The 16,129-nt window shown below is 49.0% G+C and overlaps 1 protein-coding gene across 1 annotated transcript; it reads right to left on the bottom strand.

Annotated features, from left to right (window-relative positions):
* Nucleotides 1–1,036: 1,036 nt before the first annotated feature.
* On the bottom strand, nucleotides 1,037–15,240 carry LOC119093439 (glutenin, high molecular weight subunit DX5-like). Its single transcript, XM_037216394.1, has 4 exons — nucleotides 15,109–15,240; nucleotides 3,195–3,326; nucleotides 2,255–2,875; nucleotides 1,037–2,044 (listed from the first exon to the last, which is right to left on the bottom strand). Exons 1-4 carry the CDS (start codon nucleotides 15,238–15,240, stop codon nucleotides 1,037–1,039), a joined length of 1,893 nt encoding a protein of 630 aa, XP_037072289.1.
* Nucleotides 15,241–16,129: the final 889 nt, after the last annotated feature.

Here is a 16,129-nt window from a genome sequence, read left to right as displayed (position 1 = left end):
CGGCGTCGCGCACCAGCGGGCAGCTGATGCGTGTCACGTGACTAACCAGCTGAAGGACTATTGGTGGATCAAAGTGACGGGCGGTGTTGGTTGAGGGGTTCTCACGCGCGTTAGAGAAGTCGGCAGCTTGCGGGTTATGGGTGGTGGAGAAGCTGGCGCGAGACTGCTGGGAATGTTTCAAAGTGAGCGAAGCATTTGAAAACCTTGAAATCTGGCTTGTCTTGCGCGTTTCCAGCGCTATTTTATGACGACCAACACCTAGACATTAGGCAGTTATGTGAGTAAATAAGAATATAATGCTTCACAGAAGACGACATTCGGCAAAGCTTTTGACTTGTCTGCTTCAATGTGTCACTGAAGGCTTAACAAACCAATAGAAAGTTTTTAACATCGCACATTAGCACATCGGGAGGTGTATATCCAGCGCTTCCCAGTCGGCCGTAAGTAATGTGACGTTCGCACAACTTCCATTGAAGGTACCTTACGAAGGTACCCTTACGACTGAGCCGGGGCAGGATGCAGCAAACATCTTATAAAAAACATGTATTCGTGACAAATGCGTACTCGTACATAACGCACGCACCATCATGCCTCGTTAACCATGTTCCCTGGCGAATCCTAAAATTCCCAGGATCTCGAAGGAATATCGGCCGTTGAGCTTTTACGTTGAGCACCTCACCGATCAAATAAATGCAGTGGGTATCAGGGCGTAACTCTCTCAGGATCAGCAGAGCACAGCGCCCCATGAGTAAGCCATCGGCGAAAATAACAACGACAAAAGGTCATCTAGGTACAGTACCGCCACAAGACACCAGGGACTAGACACCCTCCGGAAGCCGGAGGCGCCCGTCCGGCCTGGCTTAAGGCAAACACGGTGACTTAGAATACACTGAAACAACGGAGGCAGCACAGCGACAGGCACATAGCACTCACACAGCGCCGCGACTCCTTCCTCAACCACTAGACGAACATAACACTGCTCGTGTGTATGGCATCACAACCGCACTCGCCAAGCTGTCGCTGCCTCTCCGCCTGCTCACAACAGTGACGACGGCTTCGGGGCCGCGTAACCGCTGTTGTCCTCGATTGGCTGGAAGCCTCTCTCGGCCTCCGGAAAGCTGTACCTTTGTCCAGACGGAGGCTGGGCAGAGGGTGGCGGACCAGACTGGTAGCCCTGCTGCTGCTGCTGTTGAGGAGCAGGCTGGTAGCCCTGTTGCTGCGGCTGCTGCTGTTGCTGCTGCTGGGGAGCAGGCTCATAACCCTGCTGCTGCTGCTGCTGCTGCTGTGAAGCAGGCTGATAGTCTTGCTGCTGCTGTTGCGGCTCGGGAGCAGGTTCATAACTCTGTTGCTGGGGCTGAGGAGCAGGCTCATAGCTCTGCTGTGGGGGCTGAGGAGCAGGCTCATAGCTCTGCTGTGGGGGCTGGGGAGCAGACCCATAGCTCTGCTGCTGTTGTTGCTGTTGTTGCTGCTGCTGCTGCTGCTGAGGTGCAGGTTGATAGTTTTGCTGCTGTGGCTGGGGAGCAGCTTCATAGCTCTGCTGCTGCGGCTGGGGTGCAGGTTCAAAGCTTTGCTGCTGAGGCTGGGGACCAGGCCTATACCCCTGCTGCTGCTGCTCTTGCTGTGGATCAGGCCCATAGCCCTGCTGCTGCTGCTGTTGCTGGGGAGCCGGCTGATAGTTTTGCTGCTGCGGCTGGGAAGGAGCTTCGTAGCTCTGCTGCTGCGGCTGAGAAGGAGCCTCATAGCCCTGCTGTTGCGGCTGGGGAGCAGGCTCATAGCCCTGCTGTTGCGGCTGGGGAGCAGGCTCATAACCCTGCTGCTGCTGCTGCTGTTCGAAAGCAGGCTGGAAGTTCTGCGGCTGAGGTCGGGGACCAGGTTGGTAGTTCTGTTCCTGAGGCTGAGGACCAGACTCATAACTCTGCTGCTGAGCTTGAGGGGGAGATTCGTAGCCCTGCTGCTGCGGCTCGGGAGCAGGCTCATAGCCTTGCTGCTGCTGCTGAGGCTGGGGAGGAGGCTCATAGCCTTGCTGCTGCTGCTGCTGCTGCTGCTGCGGTCGTGGCTGAGGCTGGGGACCAGGCTGGTAATTCTGCTCCTGGGGCTGAGGAGCAGGCTCATAGCTCTGCTGCTGAGGCTGAGGTGCAGATTCGTAGCTCTGCTGCTGCGGCTGAGGTGCGGGTTCATAGCGCTGCTGCTGCTGCTGGAGCTGAGGAGCCGGCTGGTAGTTCTGCTGCTGCTGCTGCTGCTGCTGCTGCGGAGCCGGTTCATAGTTCTGCTGCTGTTGCTGCTGCTGCGGAGCCGGTCCATAGTTTTCCTGCTGCTGCTGCTGCTGCTGCGGAGCCGGCCCGTAGTTCTGCTGCTGCTGCTGCTGCTGCTGCGGAGCCGGTTCGTAGTTCTGCTGCTGCTGCTGCTGCTGGGAAGCCGGCTGGTAGCTCTGCTGCTGCTGCGGAACCGATTCATAGCTCTGCTGCTGCTGCTGCTGCGGAGCCGGTCCATAGCTCTGCTGCTGCTGCTGCTGCGGAGCCGGTCCATAGCTCTGCTGCTGCTGCTGCTGCTGCTGCTGCGGAGCCGGTTCATATCTCTGCTGCTGAGGAGCCGGCTGGTAGCGCGCCTGGTCATTGGACGCCGTTCCAGCGGCCGGCCCGGCCTGGTAGCCCTTTCCTCCGCTCGCTTGCGGGTACTGCGCCTCACCTTCGTACTGCACATCCGCGATGAAGCCGCTCTGACCGTCCACGTGGTAGTTGACGGTCTGCTTCCTGGTGTCGGGCAGCTGGACGTAGTAGGTGCCCTGCACCTTGTTTCCATCCCTGGACTCCTTGTGGCCGTAGTCGTTACCGTAGTCGTCCTTCACTCCCCATTGGAAGTCGTATTTGGCTGGCTCCTTGGAACGACCCAGGCAAACAAATTAGACCAACACAGGTATCTGGACTTAATTCTCAACTCGAAATTCGTGCAATTATGTTAAAACTGAATGATGAACCACAATAAAGCGCAGGGTGCTTACACAATGGAAAAATCGTACAAAATTACACTTTCAAATGCAACATTTTAAGCTTCTGCGATGCAATTTATTAGGTCAGCATATTATCGACTTTCTAAGTCCTGTACAAGCCTGTCTGATCTTTGTGCGCACTCATCATTCCTACCACCATAGTTGTCCAACCGATGCTTGTCGAGCTGGCATGCGTCAAGTCACTTACATCACTGTATGCCGCGGCGTTGTATTCCACAGGCTCATCGTAGTCTACCTCAGCCGCTGGAGCGTAGCTCGGCTCAGGAGCGGGGGCTGGGGAAAAACGCGGCTGAGTAGCAGGAGCTGGGGCGTAGCTTGGCTGGGGAGCAGGAGCTGGGGCGTAGCTCGGCGGAGGGGACGAGGATGGTGCGTAGCTCGGTTGGGGAGCAGGAGCTGGCGAGTAGCTCGGCTGCGGAGCAGGATCTGGGGCGTAGCTCGGCTGAGGAGAGGGGGGTGGGGCGTAGCTCGGTTGAGGAGCTGGAGATGGGGCGTAGCTCGGCTGAGGGGAGGGGGCTGGGGCGTAGCTTGGCTGGGTAGCAGGAGCTGGGGCATAGCTCGGTTGAGGGGCAGGAGCTGGGGCGGAGTACTGTTGCCGCCTCCGCCGAAGCAATTGCAGGTGTGTGCCGTTTGTCCGCGACTGGGCCATCGCCCCCGCGGCCAGGTAGACTATAAGCAGCTGAAACGATCACAAAATAGTCTATGAATTACAGCCACCCGTTAGGTTAAATGAAAAACATGGGCTGCTAGAAAAAGAGCAAACATATACTAACATGTCAACCATGCTACGATGTCAACACAATGCTATGCAAAGTTCCATGCAGTTTTAAGGGGTAGAATTGAGCATCGTTTGCCTGTTGCGTGTTTAAGATACCCATTGGCACGCATGACCGGTTGTGTGCATGTTGCGACGATACTCGTGGAAGTCTCTCGAACCGAGAATATCAAGAAAAGCTCAGCATCCTCCGGGCGGGTTTGTCTGGCTGGCTGCTTACATTGATGCATCTTAAAGTAATGCTAAAACAAAGACTTTACTTCACTCACTTTACTAGTACTTTACCCACAAACCGCCGCGCAGCAACCGCGAGTATCAGCAAGACGAAGATAGTATAGTCGTTGCCAACACAAAATGCTTCGACAGCATGCGTGGGGAGCATGGAAGGGGGCGACACTCGTAGTAAGTGTCCATACACACCTAAATCAGGCCCGAGATGTTGCTTGGGAACAGACCAAGCGGTTCAGTCCCCTCCCCTCATCGCCTCCCCTCGTCATCGCGAGGCACTTCCATGGTACTTGATCCCTGATTCACGAAGCAGTGAAAGTGAGCGCAACGCAACGCTTGGCGAGCCAAGATAGATACATCCTGGATATCGTCACGACTTCCGCGCTGGCTGGCAGACCGTGCCTCCGCCCAGCCGTGCCCGAAGCCAGAGCCGGAGTCGGAGCCGAGTGGCGCGTCATGCCCGCGGGGGGCAGCTGCCGTCATAGGCTCAACAGGCTCCAGCGGCGCCGTGGGAAACAGACACCATCGATTGGAAGTGTCCAAGAAATAGTCCACCGGCAAGTACTGAAACTTAACAGTTCGATCGCTTAACGACTGATGGCTTCACGAATGTTGCCGCGGCCTCGTCTGCTTGCTTTCTGCCATCTCCCCATCCACCTCGCTTTCTCACCGGGTCGAGCCGCGGACCGCTGGGTAACAAGCCCGGCGCGCCACCAACTGCGCCAATTTCGTCGTCTCAAATGAGAAAAGCGTGTGTCACACCCTGGTCAAATCGTGCACGCGATGTCTTCAGTTAGAATAGTGGGGAGTTACACGACACCTAAAGAGAAATAATTTGAAGAGAGCTTGTCGAAGCGCATTACCTCTGTCGCCTAAACGGAGAGAAGGTTGAGAGCAAACTTCACACCTGCTTGAGCCATAGCAACTTTCGTTCGGAGACAGATCTTACAGATATCACGTAAGGTTTCTTGAGTGGGTAGGTGACTTACACGCTTTCCCCCTTTTGGAACAAATCTGCCAATTTTCTAGCATCCAGAGTCGTTACATTGTTGTAATTTGGCCGATATCGTCATAAACATGCCCCCGTAGTTTTTTGCCCTGCTGAACTGGAACCTTATAATACTATTTCATGTTTAGAGAGGCACATCGCCAATGGATCGTATATAGCTAAGAGATAGGGACATACACGAAAAACTGTTTGACAGAGGTGCTGTCACAGCTCATTACAACTTCGTGAATTAAGAGAGTCGACGCATTATGACACTAACTCGCTGTGCAGTCAAAGGCAATGGCACCGCTCCTCGAAAACTCCGCTACCTCCACGCAGCATTATGCTCAGCAAAGTAGCTTTCCCCAACGGTAGTTCGCGGCCAAACACATCCAACCAAACCTGGCTCCTAGCAGGTGGCTCGCAGCAGACGCCACGCTACGCTCCGCCGACCCCAGCAGCACCAGCACCAGCACCACCGCACCAGCACCAGCACCGCCGGCACCACCGCGCTCGGCGACGGCGACCTGCTGTACCTTCCACATGTTCTCGCCGCTGTAGTCGCTGGGTGACACGGTGCCATGCTGCCAGCGCCCCGGCGTTTTATACTTTTACTCTTACTCGTGCACTTTCGGCACGGGCGGCGGCGCGAGGAGGGACGTCTGACCTACCCCCGGGCGGTTTTGACCGGCACAACGCGGTCACCGGCGTAAACGAGCGGTTAGGCCGACGAACTGTGCCGCGTTGCAAGACACACCACTAATTGATGCGTTCATCGCAAACGTGATCTGAATTGATTCGCGGAAGGCCGTCGCTAGGATGCTGGGCGAGTTGCTCAATTTGGCAGCGAACTGGTGCAAGCGATGTGTTGATGTGCTTTGTGATCCATTCGCCGGGTATCAAGACGTGTTGCACATTACGGGGTGGCTATTGTTTTCCTACTTCGAAGCGTGCAGGTGAAGGTGCTTGCATGTCCATCTCCCATGGCGTCAAAGCATGTTGTCACTGGTCTCTTACCTCACTAGACGAATTGGGGGAGTAAGGCACGTTTGACAAATTGAATTCTGCGATTCGACGGTCACCACGGTCGGAGGGGCTGCAGGAACAATTGCGCTTCAACCTGGGTATAGACGAATTGCCTCCAGAGTCAACGAAATGTCTGATGCGTGTTGGTATGTTTCCCTCGGATTTATTTATTGTGAGCAGGAGTTGGCGTTCAGTTGTCGGTGGGTCCGAGCAAACAGAAATATATACGCCACATATAGTATGGTATGATAGCTTGGTGGGGACCAACTGAGCACATCATGATATAGCTGCAACACTATCAAAGCAATTATCCTGTATGGATCTTCTGAGTGCGTTTTGAGTCTGAGTCGGGACAGATTCATCAGGCGAAGAATGAAGCATATATAAAGCAGGAGGATGATATATTACAAATTATCTCGAAAGTAGTGTGTGTGACGTTTCGAACTCCTGGTGGTGTGGCTCATCTCTTTAACGAAATCAGGCGTAAGTATCGAGGAACCTCCAGGTGTTTCAGGTAACATCAATAAATAGCGGACGTTTGGCAAGATCCCTACAGTTACATCAGCTGACTGGAAATTCCAGGTAATTCACGAAACAGTCAGTCAGGCAGCGTAGGATTAACAAAGTTTTCGCAATGGTCGCATGTTTAGCCACGCCATAAGTCGTCCAATGGATGCTAGGTTTACGGTGGAACTTGGTCGTGGTTTAAAAAAAGAACTTGGTGCGCGTCGAAGAGCTTTAAGAGGCGGCCGAATTAGAACAGAACGCAAGAGAGAGAGAGAGAGAGAGAGAGAGAGAGAGAGAGAGAGAGAGAGAGAGAGAGAGAGAGAGAGAGAGAGAGAGAGAGAGAGAGAGAGAGAGAGAGAGAGGAGAGAGAGAGAGAGAGAGAGAGAGAGAGAGAGAGAGAGAGAGAGAGAGAGAGAGAGAGAGAGAGAGAGAGAGAGAGAGAGAGAGAGAGAGAGAGAGAGAGAGAGAGAGAGAGAGAGAGAGAGAGAGAGGAGAGAGAGAGAGAGAGAGAGAGAGAGAGAGAGAGAGCGAGCATCGACTAATGCCAGCAGCCTCGTGCTGATAGCGATACCTTTTGTATGGCAGCATCGCAACTCGAAGGAGCTTTAATGGCGGCGTAGAGGAAAGATTAAGCAACCCGAAGACGCGAATGACGACGAGCCGGCAATGCAGCCTGACGCAGCTCAGTATCGGAACGCTGTTAATGCTATTAAGGTGGACTGCGACCGCGTCTGATTTGCATCAACAGGGCGGTGGAGCGTGCCTGAAGGCCACAGAGTTTGGCTAAGACACAAATCGAAACATAATAAGTTGTTTGATGCTTACCATGACAAATTAGGCGCATTTGTTTCACTGGAAATGCTGCATTTGTTTGTCAAAACAGATTTGCATCTACAGGGTAATAATGGAACCGTGTCTGAGGGCCACGAAGGCTGGCTAAGATGCAATTCAAAACCTAATGTTTCGTTCATGGAAAAACAACCAAACGTGAAATCTGGTTGCAACTGACAGGTATCTTAGAAATATCTGCAACCCGCCATCAGACAGCTGGAGTGAGCTAAAATTCAACGCTGTGGATATTGAGGAATGCATTCCTCATTCATAGAGGAATTTGAACAAAAATATCCAGATTACAGTTCGAACAACACAGCCAAAATAATATTTATTGAAACCAGTCTTTTTGCTCCCAAGGTTGGATGCAGTACACACAAGTTACCTGAGCACCAGATGTAATGTACCACGTGATCGGGGTGACGCCCAGCGCGCTGAGTAGACATCAGTGTCACAATGCACCAGCATGGTGCACCAGGACAGAACCTTTCACAAAATAGTGGTGCATGTGTCGTTTTCTGGCGGAAAAGAATGAAGAATAAAGAGCAGGTTCTTTTCAACATTTTTTCAACGGACTCTTTCCAATATTTCCCCTTTCCTGAGGCTCACAGACGTCAAATAGCACTTAAGTATCGATGCTTTCAGAGGATGTATTTCCATAAAGCCGTGATGGTTGCATGATTTATTCCTAACTCGGTACATAAATAAGACAGTAACAATAGCCTCATTCCTCGTAGAGAGACTTGGAAGATAAAGAGATATATGCGTTGAGATTTCGGTAACATGCCTGTTTCGAACGGGATAGCAGAAATAAATTCGAAAGTGCCTGCCGATGATCTTACTCGATTTTTGAGTTTTGTTTTCAACAGCGAGCGAACAGTTTGCTTGAGTTCGTTTGTGCATACATGTATTTTTGCGTGCTCTTATTTCTAGTTATTTATGCACTGTATCGTGGGGATGGTTAGCAATTGCTCCTTGTTTAATTCCCTCAATGTTGGTGACCGGCGAAAACTGTGGTTCGCTGTTGCAAAAAAAAAGAACTGAAAAATTTGGCAGGAACATTGGCATGAAATTTTGAATTTACTTCTGCTGTTCCTTTTGATGCAGGCATGCTGCCAAAATATCAACGCATCTATATCTTCAATCTCCTGTTTTTTTCTACGAATAATAAGGTTTTTACTACCTTCTAATGCATGTACGTAATATTCCTCACAAATGCACTCAAAAACTTGCATAACTTAAACTCGGTACAGGTTTATTAATTGTGCATTACTGTACACATCACTAACACTCATCTTGGACGGCAGGGGCAAAAACATTCCGCTCATAACCGATCAAGGCATCGGTCAGGGGCCCTATGGGACTGTCAATATAATTTGATCAATTTTCGCCAAATTCCCAGAGGACTTTACTAGTTTTAGTAGGAACTTGACAACATTTTGGAGCACTCAGGACTCAAGGACTCAACCTCAGCCTGGAGACACTCAAGCGCCATGATAATGATAAATGCCGAAAAATCCTCAGTCGATATACAAATTTAACGAAATATCCGAAATGCTCCGTAGAAACGAACTATAATGCGATATCATCTGATCTATTTATATTTATACTCGTGGGATCTATTATGAATAACGATGCATTTTATATTCATGCGATCTATTATGAATGACGGTGTCATTTTAAGACAACATGATTTTTCACCGTAACTTGAAATGCCACCGAATTTATTTAAATGCCAAATTCCGTCAAACAGCTGAACATTCAATGAGCAATATGTCGGAGACGCGTCAAACAGAAGTCGTGACTCCGAGATCACATTCTATCCCGGGTGACTCTGTGAAACGGCTCTCCATACACTTCTATAACCCGCATGAGTCTGTGTCGCACTCCAACTCGTGCCAATGACCTATTGTGACTTGGACTGAAGTTAATTGCCTGCTATTGCAGATGAATCAAACTCGAACTAGCAGTCACTCAGTACACAACTGAAGCCTCGGACTCAGACTCGGATCCTGACTCTGGACAGCAGGACTCGTTGTCTGACTTTGACTCAAACTTATATGAGATAAGTTTTTTAATGGATTAGCGAGGAGCATTAGTCACACAGATATTATGTTTATATATATTATCACACACACACACACACACACACACACACACACACACACACACACACACACACACACACACACACACACACACACACACACACACACACACACACACACACACACACACACACACACACACACACACACACACACACACACACACACACACACACACACACACACACACACACACACACACACACACACACACACACACACACACACACACACACACACACACACACACACACACACACACACACACACACACACACACACATGTATATATATATATATATATATATATATATATATCATACTATCACACAGTAGTATTAGCCTTAGTTTTCGGAAAACCCAGGAGAATGGAGATATAGTTAGGTTGATATTCCGGCAGCATGCCCTTCTTGAAACAATGGCAGAAGTGAATTCAAAATTGCCTGCCGATGATCCTACTCGACTTTTTTTGAAAGAGCAAGACAGTTTTTACAGGACACCAACATTCAGGGGATTAACCAAAGAGCGATTGCCAGCTATAACCAATATACAGTGACTATCTAAGAAGTTACAATGCCCGGACATACGTGTACATGCCAATGAACTCAAGGAAATAAGCATTACCCATCACGCTTCGTTTGAACATGCAAGCGAGTTGAAGTAAACAGGCATCACACATCGCGCACCAATTATACATCCAAACGATTTCAATTGAACAGGCACCGCACATCGCACGTCAGGCATCACTCACACATGTAAACGATTTTAAACTAGAACACATCACACATAAAGCCACATATCACCTTCGCATGATTGGCCATGATGAGCTCTGTATATTAAGATTTGGCTGCCGAATTTTGATAAGACTTGCAGACTATTGCTCGCTTGCAGTTCGTATGAAGCGTTATGCGTGATGCCTTTTTGCTTAAATTCGTTTGCATGCACACGTATGTCCGGGCATTGTGATTCTTAGATGGGCACTGTATCTTGGTAATGGCTGGCAATCACTCTTTGTTTAGTTCTCTGAATGTTGGTGTGCTGTAAAAACTGTGGCTTGCTCTTTAAAAAAGCATGAAAAATAGAGTACGATCATCGACAGGCAACTTTGAACTCATTTCTGGTATTGTTTCGAGAAAGGCATGTTGCCGAAATATCAATCTAACTATATTTCTGTTCTCCTGGTATTTTCGATGGATAAGGCTTATACTACTGTCTTATTTATGTGAGAAAAATGGGTAGTCTGCGCTCATATTGGTGGAAGTAAAACCGAAAGGAGTCAGCATATTTCACCGTGTGGCACTTTTCAGTACAGGTGGCCAGATAATCGGCTCTCCGGTCTCCGAGCTCAGACCTGGTTGGAATGTATCACGTTATGCATACGACTTTTGGAGGTCGAGATAGTGACATGAAGTAACTAGGTTCGGGAGAATAGATACAATCAAACGTTCCCTTTCGATTGGTAAAAGCTTCGAGAGAATTTAGCAAGCGGCTGTCGAGTTCGACCTTTGTTACAACGCTAGAAGGGTTCTCTGCGGTTTTTGAAGGTGAGGATGCTGGTGTGATGCGATCACTTTCGAAATCAGTGATGAAACCGCAACCTTGCCATCGATTGGAAATTATGTGACGAATATTGGTTCAATGATTGCTGTGTTTAGAGTCGACTGCACCTGCCTCAGCGAAGTAATGTCATCCAGTTGCAGCGCCATACACGCGTAATTTAATTCCCACTCAAAAGCCGGTAAGGGTGTCGAGTGAAAATGAATTTTTCAACCCATGTGGGAATCAATTTCCAGGTGCGCCGGATTGGTTCGACACCCACTCCGGCGCAATGAGTGCCATACAGATTGGTCCGTACTTCTGGAAGCACGCGTCCAGCGTACACTGCGCTTCAGTGGTAGCGAGGACCGCCCCCACCGAGCGGTGATCCTGTGTGCCTGTTTCCAAGCGTACCCGCCACCGCCCAGTCGGCTGACCGCGACTGTGGAGCCTGCGCCGACCGCAGCGGACCTGCGCCGCCGCCGCCGGCCGGCCGCGGTCAGCTGGGATGGCAGCTGATGCAACGGAAACGACACGCCCTTCGGCGCCGCCGAGAAAGGCGGCGTGGGGGCCGCTACCTGCTGCCCCTGCCCCCCCCCCCCCTCCCTCCTCCCGCGCGCGGCGTGCGTAGTGGAGAAGCGGCGCCCCGTCCGCAGTCACCGCCAGATGAAAGCTGCGATCAGGTGATAGCGGGCGCGCTTCCAATTAGGGCGCTACCGGCGGAACTAACCGGGCCGTTTCGCGGAGTTTTATTGGGTTTTTGCTGGAGCGGTGTGGTGCGCGAGTCTTCGATGAGCACGGGTTGTGCAATATGCTGCACTAGAGTCACGTATCATGCGGGAGAATGGGAGGGCAGTGACTAGGGATTTAGATTCGTGTAAGTAGTGCCCAGCCCAAGAGTTATACGTTGGTGCGGTTTCCTGACATTCAGGATCGCGCGGCACAGCCGATTCTTCCGTGTGAAAAAGAAACACGCTGTCATGGATGTCAAAGGTGTTCTCCACCTTTGCAAAGTAGTCCTGTTTTTTTTGGCGTTGAAAGCATTGCAGTATTACGTAGCATGGGAATCGCATGTGTTCCATCTGCTTCATTTCGTCAGCTAAACGGGTCATCTCTTATTTTCCAACGCCGTCCAGAATGGCACGCCGAAGGGGATCACCTGGTCAGCGCGACTCCGCCATACAACAAACGCAAGTCAAAAAGCAACTGTTCTTCAAACTGTGCGTGGCTCTTGCCTTGTTGTGTCAGCCATTGCAGCGCAAGCGGCGGCGAAGTGTTGCACATGATGGCCATCAGCATTCGCATGTTTTTCCCACCAAGACCGGCCCTGCTCCACAGACAGCCAAATGATACATAATTTCCCCACATTCCCATGGGCCCCGGAGATTTGCACATACCATTATGTGTGACCTAAAAAGCGCGTGCAGGTTTAAAACTGACCGCCATGACCTCTTGGAATTGACCACTCAGTTCTTGGGAGAACATATGCCAGTGGATGAGCTCCACATTAACAAACGTGCAGGTGGCCGCTCGAATGCCCTTCGCTCAAGCGGGGGAAGGGGTCAGTTTGACCTCCTGAGATCTCGGAAACTGATATAGCCAGAAACACTAACTAACAGAGTAGATTGCCCTATACGTGAACCAATTGTGTCGAAATTCGAGATTCCTGGGTCTTAACCTTTGTGGTAAATAAGGTCAGAAAGGTAAAAGTCTAGATTGATGTCTCAAGTGCTCCCAGACCTCCCTAGGCAACCGCCGTGAAGCTACATCCCTGCTCAAAGCCAAATTTCAATGTGGTTTTTCAACCTTGTTTCACCTTTAAAAGGTCAAGGTGATCAAACCTTACGAGATCGCTCCTATTCTGCGATTAGAATAACCATCAGGAATTACGCTGGGTAGTATGTTTCTAAAAACAACATACTTACATGGGTCATTTAAGGTCAGTGACCTACTCTGACCTTTAAAAAGTGCATAGTGCATGTCTGTTGCGGCCCCTGTCATTACTAATTGTGAAACAAGCGCCAGAAACCACCCCGTTAAGGCCAAGCACTCGAGTAAAAAGCAGGGCAGTTTTGACCTCCTTTTGACCTTCACACTCGACTCTATGTCAATGTAATTGGTTGAATTCTAAACTCAACTGGTTTGCTGCCTAAGGAACTACCTCAGACATGTTGGATTCGTCTAACAACCCGTTGTTGCATCACATTGAACGATTCCCTGCAAATGCCCTTCCCTGACATCCATGACCTGACCTCGACCTGCCTATATCTATCTATCTATCTACCTATATATATATATATATATATATATATATATATATATATATATAGTGTGTGCAAAGGTTGACAGCATATATATGCATATATATATATATGCATATATATATATATATATATATATATATATATATATATACATATGTATATGTTGGATTAAAAGTAATTGCTGACTCAGCATTGACGAGCTTTTTGACGCATTGCTCTAGTTTTCGGGCCTTTGACTTGGCATCATCGCTTAGATTAAAGATGGCTCGCACAATATATATCTTAAACAGCGGTTTGTGAATCACTGAACTCAGTTCAATGACCAGTACGGTGAGCACATTAGCGGTATGGTAAAACGTGATTCCTTCAGCATTGTAATTGTATCAGAACATGACTTAAGTCACTGCAGAGGTTTTGTAAAGAAGACGATAGTTGATCTAATGCGATGCAAAAATAGCCATAATGCGTGTAGTTATCGCCATTCAATTCATACATGGTCGATTTCACGTCTGTGTCAATCCGTAAAGTAGGGTGCAACATGTTTTCCAGGCCAGTGGTTTGAGCGGTCCTGCAGGCCTCCGATGGCAGATTCTCCGGAAACCTATCACTCATCACTAACATATCGTGCACAGCGTTCGAATGTATCGCGTCTTGGAAGCTCTCCCTTGTGAATTCAGTCCATAAAACGCCGACCGCTCTGAAGTCGGCAGCTCTGAACCCACTGCTATTGTTCCGGCTTTCCTCAAGCTTGCAGATAAAGTGGTCCAGCGCCAACGCTACTCCTACATGTTTGCCAAGCACATTTTCTTTTCTTCCCATAAGTGTTCCACTGTCGTCTCTGCAGAAACAGTGCTCCTTATCGCATTTGAATGCGTCCCTTAAGCCATTCTTATTGATGTGACCCAATGATTCCACGCGATGAGCTATGCGAAGCTCCGTAAAAGGAACGTATGACATTGGAAAATATTGAATGAAGCATCAAATATGATGATACAAGTGCACTTCTAGCTATTTATTCATTTTTAAGTGGAAAAGACTGCTTTAGACAGCAACATGATCTGTTTAGTAAATATGCTCCTCGATGCGTCATTGTTTGATTACATCATCGTACCTTACACAACATAGATTTAGAGCCAATTAACGGTTATTATATCTGGAAATCGCGCTCACGAACGCCAGATATGAACGCCTCGACAATGATATTTGTCTTGCCCATGATCGTCGCAAAATCCATGGAATGGCAGGATTTGAATGACATACTTATAGCGTCATGAATGCTGAGGTGGATTTGAAATGCTCTCCCCGATGTACATTCCCATTTTCGCGGGCGATTAGCTCAGAAACTAGCGGGGGATTAGGTCTTGAAGGGCGGGATTGTGAACAGCACCGAAAGGTCTTCGAGATCGCTTTCTGAGTTCAAACCCCCATGCAAATGTGGAACACTTCCTTTAACAAACACCGAACACAAATGGATCCAACTCATGGTTCTGTTTTCACCCCAGTGACCTTACTCAGTCTTTGGAAACAGCTGATGGACGCAGCAACGGCAGTTATCCTAGCCCCGTCCAATCCCATTGGTGTATCCCAACGTTCCTTGCTGGGCACTCTCCTGCTCCAGCTTTTTGCCGATGTCGCATCCGGCGAAATTCCGCGAGGACATCGTGCGTGGGAAACCCTTTGTTCACAATATGAGTGCGCTTTTCGACAAACCTCTCGCAGGGCCATGGCGTAGCTGCCATGATCAAGAAGTGTAACAGCATCCTCATCGGCCTAACCCACGTATGTCATCAGATTCCTCTCTCCCTTTTTACCTCTTTGTCTTGATTTTTTTTACCTCTCACCTCTTTGTCCTTTACCTCTTTTACCTCTTTGTCTTTGTCAATGCCGTGGCCGTCTCGGGCGTTCGTTACTGCGCGCCGGTGGTCATCTCGCGAGTTCACTGCTGCGCGCTTGGGTGGCCGCTTGAATACCATTCGTTAGAGCGAGGGGCAATTTGACTCCGCTGAGATCTCAAAGACTAAGAGAGCTAGAAAGACGACATTCACAGAATGGATTTATCTGTATGTGAGCTCACTTGTGTAAAAACTTGAGATCTGTAGATCATAACCTTTGGGTCAATAAAGGTCAACCAATGTGAAAATCAGTAATGGTATCCGAAGTGTCCCCATGCCTCGTCATGCGACCGTCTGGAATCTAAATACCTGTTCTGAGCAAAATTTCACTGCCATCAATGTTAGGTCAGTGACTTTCTTCTTCTTTTATGATGTCACAGTGACCAAAAAACTTATCAGATTGCTTTGATACTTGAATTTGAATAAGCGTTAAGAATAAGCGTAAACGGCACGTTCCCTAAAAATAGAGGGTCTATGTGGTTCATTTATGGTCACGTACCTACTACGACCTTTAAGAAGCCCATAGAAGATGTCTGTTGCTGTACCTGTTAGCAAGAAATTCGAAATATGCATCAAAAACTACCCCATAAAGCGAGATCTCTCGTACACAAGAAGATTCATTTTTACCTAGGTCTGACCTTTATACATGACCATGGGTTAATGAAATTTGTTGTAATCTCAAATTCGACTGCTTTGTCGCTTAAGAAACTATCTCAGAGATGCATGGCTTCGTCTAGCACTAACACGTCTAACACGTTGTCGCATCAGATTAAAAGATTCGTTAGATTTTCGTTGCTTGAATCCCTGGTTTGCACTTGGGAGGACGTGACCGACTACCACATTTTTACCATAAGAGTGCCTTTCCTCCACTCTGCCAAAATGTGTCTGCCTCATGCCGGTGAGACACCTGGCGTTATCACCTTGGCCGGCTTCTACCCATGTTGCACAGCTTTTTTCGAAAAGGTTACGT

Source organism: Pollicipes pollicipes, unplaced genomic scaffold (assembly GCF_011947565.3).
Source record: "Pollicipes pollicipes isolate AB1234 unplaced genomic scaffold, Ppol_2.1 Scaffold_4002;HRSCAF=4701_pilon_pilon_pilon, whole genome shotgun sequence".
NCBI lineage: Eukaryota > Metazoa > Arthropoda > Thecostraca > Pollicipedomorpha > Pollicipedidae > Pollicipes > Pollicipes pollicipes.
The sequence above is the reverse complement of the archived record's forward strand: the minus strand, read 5'-3'. Positions and strand labels throughout refer to the sequence as shown.